Source organism: Dasypus novemcinctus, chromosome 5 (genome assembly GCF_030445035.2).
Source record: "Dasypus novemcinctus isolate mDasNov1 chromosome 5, mDasNov1.1.hap2, whole genome shotgun sequence".
In the NCBI taxonomy this organism is placed as follows: Eukaryota; Metazoa; Chordata; class Mammalia; order Cingulata; family Dasypodidae; genus Dasypus; species Dasypus novemcinctus.
In genome coordinates this window covers 7576046-7588439 of record NC_080677.1, presented here as the reverse complement: position 1 = coordinate 7588439, position 12394 = coordinate 7576046, and the positions used below count along the sequence as shown (strand labels likewise).

General features: G+C 42.3%; 1 protein-coding gene and 1 pseudogene across 1 annotated transcript in view; one reads left to right on the top strand and one right to left on the bottom strand.

The window, feature by feature from the left end:
* Positions 1–1083: 1083 nt before the first annotated feature.
* On the bottom strand, positions 1084–3237 carry LOC139439006 (forkhead box protein O1 pseudogene; annotated as a pseudogene).
* A 2372-nt stretch (positions 3238–5609) lies between these two features.
* The window catches only part of ABCA13 (ATP binding cassette subfamily A member 13), a 345366-nt gene continuing 338581 nt past the window's right edge, over positions 5610–12394 (top strand). The window contains exons 1-2 of the mRNA XM_071215039.1: positions 5610–5746; positions 7119–11900. Coding sequence (XP_071071140.1) covers positions 5610–5746; positions 7119–11900 — 4919 coding nt within the window. The remainder of the gene's footprint in view (positions 5747–7118; positions 11901–12394) is intronic.

Sequence of the window (12394 nt, the reverse complement as noted above, 5' to 3'; positions counted from 1 at the left end):
GAGGAAACGTCTTTAAAACACACACATGAAAACAAATCAGTCTCCTAAACATGAAATGCAAAGTGCCCATAACTGTACACTGCTTTCTTACCAAAAATGAAAGCTCCAGAACACTGAGTACACACGTACTAATTAAGTTTTAAGATTAGTAAGAAACCAAGTAGCATCCTAAAGTGTACAAACCAGTGAAGCACATATAAAATTAGTAGTAAATCCAGTTTGAAATACAAAATGAAAATACCTGTGATTCTACAAATTTACAAGCAGACTATATAACAAAGTAGACTCTAGTTTTCAGAAAACATTAAAGTTCATTATCTATTCCAAAAATGATCTCAAGTCCCAAGGATAACATGAAAATCATTCATCTGGAAATTAGAGCCATTTAAATGTTTGTACAAAATGCAAATAACAAAATTAACAAACAAAACAATAGAAAAGACCTGTACAAGGCTGGCATTTAATCTATTTCTTTTCAAAGGAGTTTAGTCTGTTAACTCAGCAGATTGGTAACAGGCTACTTAGTTTTCACATGAATTATGTGGCATGTGAACAGGTCCAGGTGCCGAAGAAGATGATGGTTCTTGGTGATTCATCAGTTTAGCAGAGCTTTGGGAGAACCAACAGAAGTTCAACTTATCCAGGAATGAGACCACCTCAGTATTACAAAAAGAGTATCAACTTCCCTTGAACCAAGTGGGTATTTTAAAAACCAAGAACACACTTGAATACAATTCTGTATCTACTGCTTATACACAAAAGTCGAAAGCACTCTGGGTCAAAAGTCTTTTCTGTAATTACACGGCGCAGTGAGTTTGGCACGTCATTGTCATGAAAGTTCCAATGGCACAGTCCTTATCTCCAGCAGCACATAACCTGCAAACATCGGGCAAACATCCTGTACAGGAAAAGCGTCTTCGCTGCCAAGTCTGATGAAGGGAAAAGGGGAATGCTTTTTCTTTTCTTTTCTTTATAATCAAGAAAACTAAAAGGAGGGGTGAAGGACATCTTTGGACGGCTTCTCACAGTTCCTGCTGCCAGACAATCTGAAGTACTTTTAAATGTGACGTGCTGTTCGCCAGCTCAGCCAGACACCCAGCTGTGTGTCGTCGTCCTGACGCCCAGGGGGAAGCCCTGGCTGGGCAGCACGCTGTCCAAGTTGAAATCCAGCGTGTCCCTGTCCATGAGGTCGTTGCGGATGACAGACGCCACGTGGCAGTCCAAGCGCTCCACGAATACGCCGTCCAGGTCTCTGGGCAGCTTCTCCTGGTGGAGGCCACCCCCCCGGCCCCCCAGGGCACTCGCCTGCATGGGCTGGGGCAGAGGCACTTGCAAAGCTGTCTTCAGGGGGGTCAAGCGGCTCATGCCCGAGGCGTGGGGCAGGGGGCTCCCGGCGTGGGGCAGGGCACGCCCGCTGACCGCAGGCGCCTGCGGAGCGTGTCCTGGGCGGGCGTGGGAGCTGGGGCTCATCATCTCCCCAGGGGACGCCTGGCGGCCGTCGGCCGGCACGACCGCGCTGGGGCCCGTCAGCACATTTGGGCCCAGGACCCGGCTGCCAGGCTGGGCCACCCCAGGATCGCCTGGAGCCAGGATGTCGCCGTGCGGCGGCGAGTCCGAAGCGAGCAGCTCCCTGAGGAGGCCGGGGGCACAGGTGAACTGGTTCAAGCCCCCGAAGCTCGGCTTGGCGTCCGGAAGGGCCTGCAGAGGCTTCTGGGGCAGGCGGCCCAGGCTGGACTGGTTGTGCGGGTATTTTTGGCAGTTTGGGCCTGGTGCGTTCAGACTGGCGTTTGGCGGCGCACACGAGCAGCGCGGCGTCTGCTGCAGCACGCTGCCAGGTGAGGACTGGGTCGAGCCCGCGAGTGGCGCTGGTGCCGACAGAAGGTTGAGGTTATGGAGGAGGTTCCCCACGTTCTCGGGGCTGCTGATCTCGCACAGGCTGGGCAGCGAGGAGGCCAGCCTGGCGGCAGGCGGCGGGCACGCCAGCGGATGCGCGTCCGCCTGTCCCACGTCGTCCTGCTCGGTCATGGTTGGAGACAGCCTCCCACTGACAGTGCTGGCGTCGGAGCTAGTTCGAGGGCGGAAGGTGCTCCAGCTGTCCAAGTCGTCGTTGCTGTGGGAGCCAGGGCTCGCCGGCCACTTGGGAAACTGGGACCCGCGGCTGTCCCCAGCGGCCTCCGGGCCAGCCTGCAGCGACGCTTTCTACATGGCAGCCCGGCCTCGGCCCTTGGGGAACTTACGGTTGTTGTCCCTGGACGCAGCCCTCCTCCTGGGAGACTTGCCGCTCCTGCCGCCTTCGGGATTGAGCATCCACCAGGAGCTCTTCCCGGTCCCCTCGTCCTGCACACGAATGAACTTGCTGTGCAGGGACAGATTACGACGAATCGAATTCTTCCACCCCGCCGAGCTGCTGCTGTCGCCCTTGTGCGTGAAGTAGGGCACGTGGATCCGCGACAGCGTGAGCCGCTTCTCGGCCGAGCTCCCGAGGGCCTGGGTGACGAGGTCGGCGCAGGACAGGTTGCCCCACGCGTCGCGGCGCGACGAGCTGCTCTCGCGCGGCTGCCCCGCGAGCGGCCCCGCGGCGGCGGGGACCCCGGGCGCGGGCGGCAGCGGCCCGGGCGGGGGCGGGGGCGGCGGCGCGGGGCGCAGGCGGCCGGCCTCGGGGCCCGGGAAGTCCCCGCACAGCGCCCCGGGGGCCGCCGCGGGGCCGGGCGCCCGCGGGAAGTCCCCGCGCTCTTCCAGCAGGCTCAGGCCGCGCGTGAAGTCGGCGCCGGGCAGGCCGGGCGCGGCGTCGGGGTTCGCGGAGGCACGCGTCGGCGCGGGGCTCGAGGTGGCCGAACTCCGGCCTGGGCAGCGGCCAGGTGCACGAGCGCGGCCGGGCAGCGGCTCGAAGGCCGAGTCGGTCTCCACCTCCCGGGGCGCCTCGGCCCTGGTGACCCCCGCCCTCCCGGCCGCGGCGAGCGAGGACGGGCGCGGCGGGACCCGACGCGGGCGCGGGGGCGCCGGGGACGCCGGGGTCGGGGCCGGGGCGCTGCCGGGGCCGGGGCGCTGCCCGGGCCGTCCGCGCAGGAAGGTGGCGCTCACAGCTCGCCGCGCTCCGGCCGCTGCCGCCTGTTGAATGCGGCGACTCCGCGGCCACCTGCGACCCGGCCCGCGCCCCCCCACCGCGCTGCGCTCGCGCCCTACTTGTTTATTTGAATTTAAAGTAAGTCTCTTGTAAACATCATGCAGTTGGATCATCTTTTTAAACCACTCTATCAACCTATGATTTTTGCCTGAGAATTTAATCCATTTACATTTAAAGTAACTACTGATAATGCTGGGCTTTCTTATACCATATTTTTCTATTCGATCTTTTTAAGTCATGTACCGCTTTTTACCCTCAATTCTTTTGTTAATTTCTATTTTTCATAGTTACTTGATATTTTATCATTGTACTATTTTGAACCCCTTCTCATTTCTTTCTGAATATATTTTAATATATCTTCATTATAGTTCCATGGGGCTAAAATTTAACATCTTACATCTATAACACTAATATACTTGATTTGATACCAACCTTATTTCAATAGAATACACATACACTGTGTCTATACTCCACAGTCCTCCCACATTTTTGTTGTATGTGTTACAAATTATTTCTTTATACAGTGTATATCCAAACCATAGATTTATCATTACTTTTTGTGCATTTGCATTTTAGCACCTGTACAAAGTTAGAAGTGAAGTTACATACCAAAAAATACAGTACAATAGTATGGGCATTTATCACTATACAGATTGTTATTTTACCAAAGATCTTTATTTCTTTTGCCACTTAGATTCACTGTCAATCCCTTATCATTTCAGTGTGAAGAACTCCCTTTTGCATTTCTTGCATGGCAAGTCTAGTTGTATCAAAGTATCTCAGGTTTTGTTTATCTGGAAATGTCTTAATCTCTTCCTTATTTTTGAAAGACAGCCTCAGCAGATCTAACATTATTGGTTGCCAATTTTTTTTTCTTTCATCACTTTAAGTATTTCATTCCACTGTCTTCTTGTCTCCATGGTTTCTGATGAGAAATCAGTACTTAATTTTATTGGAGCTCTTTTATACATAACATTTTGCCTTTCCCTTGTGACTTTCAGAACTCTCTTCTTGTCCTTAACATTTGACAGTTTAACTAAGTATCTAGGCAAGGTTCTCTTTGAGTTTATCCTGTTTGGGTTTTGTTGGTGAATTCATGTCTTTTGGTAAATTTGGGCAGTTTTCTGACATTATTTCTTTGAATATTCTTTCTGCCCCATTTCTCTCTTTTCATTCCGGGATTTCCAGAAAAGTCTCTGTTCTCTTTTTTCATTGTTTGCTGTGTGTTCTTCAGCTTGAATCACTTCAGTTGTTTTGTCTTTGGGTCCATTGATTCTTTCTTCTGCCACTTCCAATCTGCTGTTGAAACTCCTAGGGAATTTTTCATTTCAGTTATTGTGGTCTTTGACTTCAGTATTTCTATTTGGCTCCTATTGACAATCTCAAGGAGATTCTCACATCATTCATTCATTATTTTCCTTTTACCCTTTAATTCCTTCTCTGGGCTTTCCTTTACTTCCTTGAGCATAATGGGGATAATTTTTAAAAGTCTTTATCTAGTATGTCCAAACTCTGGTCTTCTTTGTTAAGTGTGTCTGGTTTTTATATTTTTCCTTTGAATGGACCATCTTTCCTTGTTTCTTTGTCTTGTAATCTTTTGTTGAGCTTTTATAATCTTTGCAAATTTGCCCTGCTTTGTCTGGTGCTTTTCTTCAGAGCTTAGCCCTCTATCCAGAAGATTAGCTCAAAGTGAATGTGAAAGGCAGTGTCCTGTTTGTGTTATCTGAGCCTCTGTAGAGCCCTGGAGCCAGCTTCTTTTCCTGGCTGGTGCTTGCTTGTGGCCTTAGGTATCCCCATTTTCTGTTTGAAGGCATTCTAATGCCACCTCTACTATCTTAGAAATAGACTCTCACCTCATCATGGGTGCTCTATTGTATGACTAATGCAAATAAGGCCTTTGCCCTAAGCTGCTTTTACTTAGTTTTTTGTACACTGTGTTAGCTGTCTGAAAGCTGCTTCTCCACCTTCAGGACAAATTCTGGGAGGGCCAGCCTGAGACAGCTTTCCTGGTTCAGTCTTTAGGCATTCACTGAACAAATTCACACTGACTCACTAGTACCCCACTGTGTGCACAGAGGTTATTCTGCTCCTTCTGGGAAAGGGCCAGGGACTTAAAAAAGGAGGGCAGACTGGGTCCACACAGTCCTGGGATGAGTGTAGGGGAGGAGCTAATGAAAATACAAGTGTCTCTTAGTCATTTTCAGGCTGCTTTTTCTTGATGTGGCATTTGCCCCTTTACTGCAACTCTTTAACTCTTTGTCAGGGTTTTGAGGAAAATGGCTCTGCCCATTTTTTGGAAGATGTTCAAAGATTCTGTGGGGGGATGGTACTGTGGAGTTACTTATGCTACCATCTTGGTTGACTTTCTAGAGCTCCATTTTTTTCCTTTTTTTGTTTTTTAACATTTTCAACTATATTAGCTAAACTACTATAGCATTTTTCACTTTATTATAATTGTCTGTTATAATCTACTTGAAATCAGTATATGAAATGCCTTCCCTATTCAGCTTTCTCTGAGGAATCACCTTGCTATAAAGCAAACATGGATTGGAAAATCATCATTTATAATTATTTTGCATTTCTGAACAACTTACTCAAGTCTCCAATAGCTTCCATATCCAGGTAAGTTTTCAGAATCCAGCTTACTTGATTTCATTATCATTGGAAGATAAGCAAAACCTGATTTTAGGATATGTGTGCTTTAAAATTTAATGTTCTGATTTATATATTAGCATTGTTTCATACTAGCTGCTCTATTTGTTTAACCAAATGCAAGACTCAAATGGCACAAGTTTTTCTGGTTTTCAGATTATAGTAAGAAGCTTTTCCTTCAAGAGTAATACGATATTTATTAGATATTCCCAAAATAAAATCTTTCTGGTAAAGTAGTCTTATTAATGTTGCTTAGAGTTTAGACATGGGAGCTGTGATTTGGATTCTGGGAGTTTTAGGATGGAAGTGATCTGTGGACCTAAGTCTGGCAGTTTATTTGCTGTCCTGCTATTTCAGCATATATATTGAAATGGAGACTTTTCTGTATGAAAGTGGATATTGCTCGTAGTTTAAAGCACACATTATTATTTATAGGGTGTGCTTAGATATGATGGAGCAGAGGAATTGAATTAGAAAAGTAGCACTTAAACTTGGTAACAAATCAGACTTATCTGTGACGTTTCCTAAAAATACAAATGCCTAGAACTTGCCCAGACATGATAAATCACTTCTGGGTATAGGACCCAGAGTTCCACGTACTTAACAGGTTCTGTACGTGGGTCTGGTGCACACCAGAATTTGAAAACCCTTCTTCAACATCTGTCTAGAGCTGGGGTTCCTCACTGCTGGGGAAACATTTTAAGCCTAGCTTCTAGTGGGTGTAGAAGGAAAACGATTGGAGGGACCTTCTGGAAAAGCAGTGCCTTGCTCAAGTCAAATTCATAACTCCTCACTTTCTTGATCATCTCAAGTGTTTAATAACCCTGGCAAGACAGCACTGGGACTAGACTACATGTGCTCCAGAGGCACAGCTAGCTTTATATTTGTGGACCTACGACAGCTGGCGCAAGGTCTTTGTGATTAATAGATGATTACTGGTTGATTTAATGAATAAAAGAATAGGTAATTAAATAAATAAGAAGGGGCATTAAGCACAATTAAAATCAAGACAGCTGAACTTGAAATGAGGAAACACAGGTTATGAGATGAAAAATTAAAAATGCATAGTTTTTGGTTGCAGCATACACAGTTCAAGCTAAAAAATGTACATGCATATGCTGATAGCTAAAGTATCTTTAAATGCTTGCATTTTCTTAGTTTCTCTTGGGAAATATATTGTCCAGTAAATATTTAGTTTATGCTTTACTGTAAATAAATCTTTGTATGTATTGATATTATCTTAGAAAGATATCACCAAGTATTTTCTTAGAATTAATTTGAATTTTTCTTGAATTAATTTCTATTTGTTACTGATACTAAAACAATTCTATTAATATTGTAGGGCCTTAAATTCTACAAAGGATCTTCTAATGATGGAAAATAAGTTGCATATTCTTGAGGATGAACAGATGAACTTTCTTTTCTCTTTTGCGGAATTTTTGGAGAAATTACTACTACTTAATCCTTTAAAATCATCCAGTTTTTCCAAATTCCATAATGTCTCATTTCTCACTGAGAATTTTCAAAATTTAAGTATTTTGTGGAAAACTCACTTCAAAACTTTAGAAAGCAACCCATCGGCTATTGATACTCAGAAAATTTCAGAATTTGGGAAAGAAGTGATCAAAAGAATACAAACTCTTGAGAGTCTCTGGATAAGCAAGGAGTCAAGAGATATTTGGAAATTCATGGAATTAACACTTTTTGAAATAAATCCTAAGCTTCTGGAATTGTGGATGTATGGAATTTCAAAAGGAGAAAGAGCTAAATTGGAAATGTCGTCTACACTCTTAAATTTTTCTGTTCCAGAAAATGAAACAATTATTAGTAAAAGCTTTAATTTTTCCCAGTTCCATTCAGATTGGACTAAGTTACCAGCTGTCAACATGAATTTTGTACGTTTAAGTGAAACTATAATGAACAGTTTATATGAATTTGGATTCCTGAGGCAGGAACAAGTCTTGGAAGCTCTGGACACAGTGTATGCTTTAAGGAATGTGTCTGATTTTTTCTCAGCCCTTTCTGAACCTCACAAACAAGAAGTTGATAAAATCTTGACTCATTTATACCTAAATGTTTTTAAGGACAAGGATTCTGCTTTACTTCTGAAGATTTATTCTTCATTTTACCAATATATTTATAAATTCTTCTTGAACATTCAGAGCAGAGAGCCTTTGCTAACTTTTCTTACCCAAATCTCAAAACACATTTTGGATATCACAAAGCAATATAATTTTCAAAACATCACTAAGGCACTTGCATTTTTATCTGAGACAACAGAAGTTCTTGGTAGAATTTCTGAACTTTCCTATTGTCAGCAATTACTTTCAATTTTTAACTTTTTGGAGCTTCAGGCTCAGTCCCTGATGTCTACGGGGAGCCCAGAACTGAAAGTGATCCATGCTACTTTGACAGGTCTCCAACAGCTGCTGGTGGTAGATGAAGAATTTCGTATTTCTTTGTTTCAGTATATAAGCCAGCTCTTCAATGGTTCAGTAGAAGCCCTGTTGGGTAATGAATGCTTGGCTTTGGATAATAAAAGCATTTCTTTTGTGAATTATTCAGCAGATGGGGGCTCTTCACTTATTCCTCCATGGGCTCGAATTCTTTCAAATATCTCAGCCAACGGCAGTTCGTTCAACGAAGTCACGGCCGTTCATTGTACTGTTTCATGGCTTCAAGTGTGGACTGAAACCTGGGAAACCCTATCTCAAATATTTAAGTTTGACATGAATATTTTCACTTCTCTTAATCTTGGTCTCAGTCAGCTTTTGGATGAATTGGAAAATGATATGAAAATTGCTAAAAGCTGCCAGGGAGGATTTCCTACCCATCACCCTGCTACACTTATATTGAGTTTGTTTAAAAATGTAACTCCAGCTGACAGCTTCTGTGGTTGGAATGATGTCCTGGATTTCAGTGATCTTTGGAAGGCACTGCGTGATGCATTATTTAGAGTAAAACCACTTAATCTGGACAAGATAAAGAAATCCCTTTTTACCCTGGAAAGCGCCCTCCATCAGCTAAAGACTTTTCCATTAGACACAAATACCGGTAGAGAGTTTTTATATTCTCTGTTTGGAGTTTTCACTGAGTTGAGCAATACCTCAGAATATATAGATAGAAATACACATTCAATAAATCACTTTCTTTCAAGTAATCTAACAAATTGTGGAGCAGAACTGGAAAGTGTCATTACCGAGTTAAAAGAGACAATCTTATTTCTTAAAAATGTGTCGCATGATCCAGATTTATTGTCCTGTGCTGATTTTTTCCAAAATATTACAAAGTTTGTTTTAGAAGGTGACTTATTACATAAAAATGCTTCACAGAGGACACAACATATTCTGGCCATGTTAAATTCAACATTTTCCTCCAATAACATAATCAGCAGACTGAAAGGATGCATTGCATGGGTAGACATCATAAAACATCTGGATGTTATGCATAACTCCAGTTTTTCACAAGGCCATCTTCAGGGTATTTTGAGGAGTTTCGGAGATAAAGAAAACAAACTAGACTCTACATTGAAACTTATTACTTGGATGTTAAATATAAAAGAACCTCTTTGTTCATTAAATAAGTCAAAAATAAGCTGTGTGGATATTTACTTGAAAAATATAACTGACTTTCTGAATATTATACTTACTGAAGTATTTGAAAAAGAGAAGATTCCAAAATTTGAGATTTTATTAACTCTTTTAAATGATTCCACAGGCCAAGTAAGGATGATTATTAACAACTTAACAAGAGACTTTGATTTTGCATCTCAATCCAACTGGAAACATTTTACTGAATTAATTCTAGGACCCGTAGAAATGTCAGAAAAACTTCCTAACCAATTTCAAAATACTTGGCTGCATTTAATTGCTCTGGGGAAGGAAATTCAGAAACTTCTGAAAGATATTTCCCCTAACATCCTGGACGATAATTCCTCTTCTGAAACTGAAAACTTTTTAAGTGTGATTTCCACCAGTCCAAAGGAAAAGGATCTCAACAGTTTGCGCAATTCTATTTATCATTTAGTTGGTTACCTTGCCCTCAATTTATCTCAGGATCTGCTAAATTCAACAAAAATAATTCCACATGAGATCATGAAAGCTGTGGGTCTTGGGATTCAACTGGTCAGGGATGTGTTTAACTCTTTAACGCCCACAGTTCATCACAATATTCCACAAAACACAGGTGGTGTTCAAGTTTTGAGGAAGATAATATCTTTCATACATACACTCAAGAAGGCAGATGTAGATCTCCTAGTAGATCAACTCGAACAGATTAGTGGAAGCTTAATGGATTTCTTTAAGAATATCAGTGGATTAGAGGATGGCGATTTGGGAATAAATTTGCTTGTTAACTTGGTGGAAAAATTTGCAGAAAGCTCACATTCGTGGAATGTGAACCATCTGCTGAGGCTTTCCCGCCTCTTTCCTAAGGATGAAGTTGACGCCGTGGTCGACGCTTACTACGTCCTTCCCCATGCCGTGAGGCTCCTCCAGAGAATAGTTGGCAGAGGCATCATGGAGGCCCTAGAGGATGTCTACAACTTCACACTCCTTCATGGCGTAAGTGTTTCCAAGGTCACCAAGGAAGACTTTGTCATGGCCATAAAAGCTCTTTGGGACACAATTGAATCAGTATCAGATAAACCAGACATTGTTTCAGAGGCTTTAACTTGTCTTCCTGAGGTTTGGTGCTGGAATCATACAACTTCCAGATTTCAGCAGAATCCAAAGTTGGAAGCCTGTAATGCCCACATGCTTGTTCATTCTTCCTTTTATAGCAAAGTAGCTGGTATACTTGACCACCTCCACCTGTCTCTCCCAGATGAAGAGTCTCAATGTTCGAATGAAAGCTCCCGTATGGAAATAACTAGGAAAGCAGTCTGTGCACTTCGTGAGTTTGCGGACTGGAGTTCTATTATTCTAGAGATGTGTGAAGTCTTCCACATTAAAAGTTCACTTTTGAAGACTGTACAAGAATTTTGGCATAAGGTGTCACCATATATCTTATCTTCTGCAAATCAAAGTTATGACACTGTCTCTGAACTTTGTACTTCTGGTCCCATAAAAAAAGTTGCTTTGCAAATTATAGAAACATTTAAAAGTTTCAACTACACAAATGTTACATTAGGTGAAAATATTTTTGATACACCAGCTGGTTTAAACAAGATCCTTAACACGAATGAAGGCACAGAGGCATCTGTTCTAAGTAATGCTTTCGTACATTTGGAAAGGATAGTAAAATTGATTTCTGAGGGATTGCGTTCGGAAAACAGTCCTCATTCTCCAGTTTTTCCATTCATGCTGTTTCTGAATGCAAACCTTACGGGTAATAGTTTGGAAGCATTATCAAGTTTTATTAAAAAAAGGGAAGCAACTTACAATGTTAAAGAACCATTGTTTGAGTTTGAGCAAACCATGAAAAACCTAAGGCATGACATTAGCATCAGACACCTTTTCTCTTCAATTAACCAAGAAATTCAAACAATAAATTCAGTGGTTCTTCAAAATGCAACTTTACAATTTGCCCAGTTTTTGGAATACCTGAATTCATCATCATTGAAGACCTTAGACATTGTGGAAGATTTTCTAATACGCATAAGAAGAAACTGGTTTCATAAATATGCAAACAAAAATTACTCCAGAATTATTGAAACATTGCTTTTTCTTATGACCAATGAGAGTTCTTCTGATGGTGTGGCTTTGTTGGCTAAAGAGATTACCACCTTTTTGGGCTACCTCAAAAACATTTCTAGGGAAGGTAATTTTGATGGTTCCATTCCTGCTCATCTGCTAAATCAAGAACAGCTAACGAATATCTCAGTTCTTCAGTTGCTTTTTGAAAGCATCTTGATTAATTCAATCAATAACTTAGCTGGAAGTTCTCAAGAGGCAACCCCCAATTTAATTAATGCTGACCTTCAAATAATGGATTTCATTAATCTCGCCCTGAACCATACACAGCTTGAAAATGGGGGAGACATCGCTCTTTCACCAAGGAGCATAGTGGGTTTTGTGGAACAGTTTTTGAAAGTATTCTTCTCCTTTTTGCTAGAAGAAAATTCTGAGAACAAAGTATCTTCTCTATTACGAGACTTCCACAAAGATAACATTGCAGAGACAAGGTAAGTCATTTTGGCTTTGCACTGTTCATGTAGTTGCCATACATTTCAATCTGCTGCATTTTGTTGAGTATATAAATGTCACTGACAGTACTTGTACTTACACTTTAACTGCACTGTCTTTGAAGTGAATTTCCTCTTGATGGGCATTTTATTAAAATATTAAGCTGAAGTAATTTTGATGACTACCTACCCAGGAAACATTTAAACCTAGTCTCTGGTCATTAATTAATTACATATTATGCTTTCTTAAATTTTTGGATTATGAAAAAGTTTATGAAATTCTACTTTGTATACAACTGAAAAATTAGTCTGCATATATGTATATGCATGTAGATAATGGCCATACTTTGAACTGATGTAATAACTGTCTAATCACAAATGAGGGGTTTAACCTATTTTTTTTTTTTAGGTACTGGTGCTAGGGATTGAACCTGGGGCCTCATATGTGGAGAGCAGGAGCTCAACCACTGGCCACGTCAGTTCCCCTGAGTTGG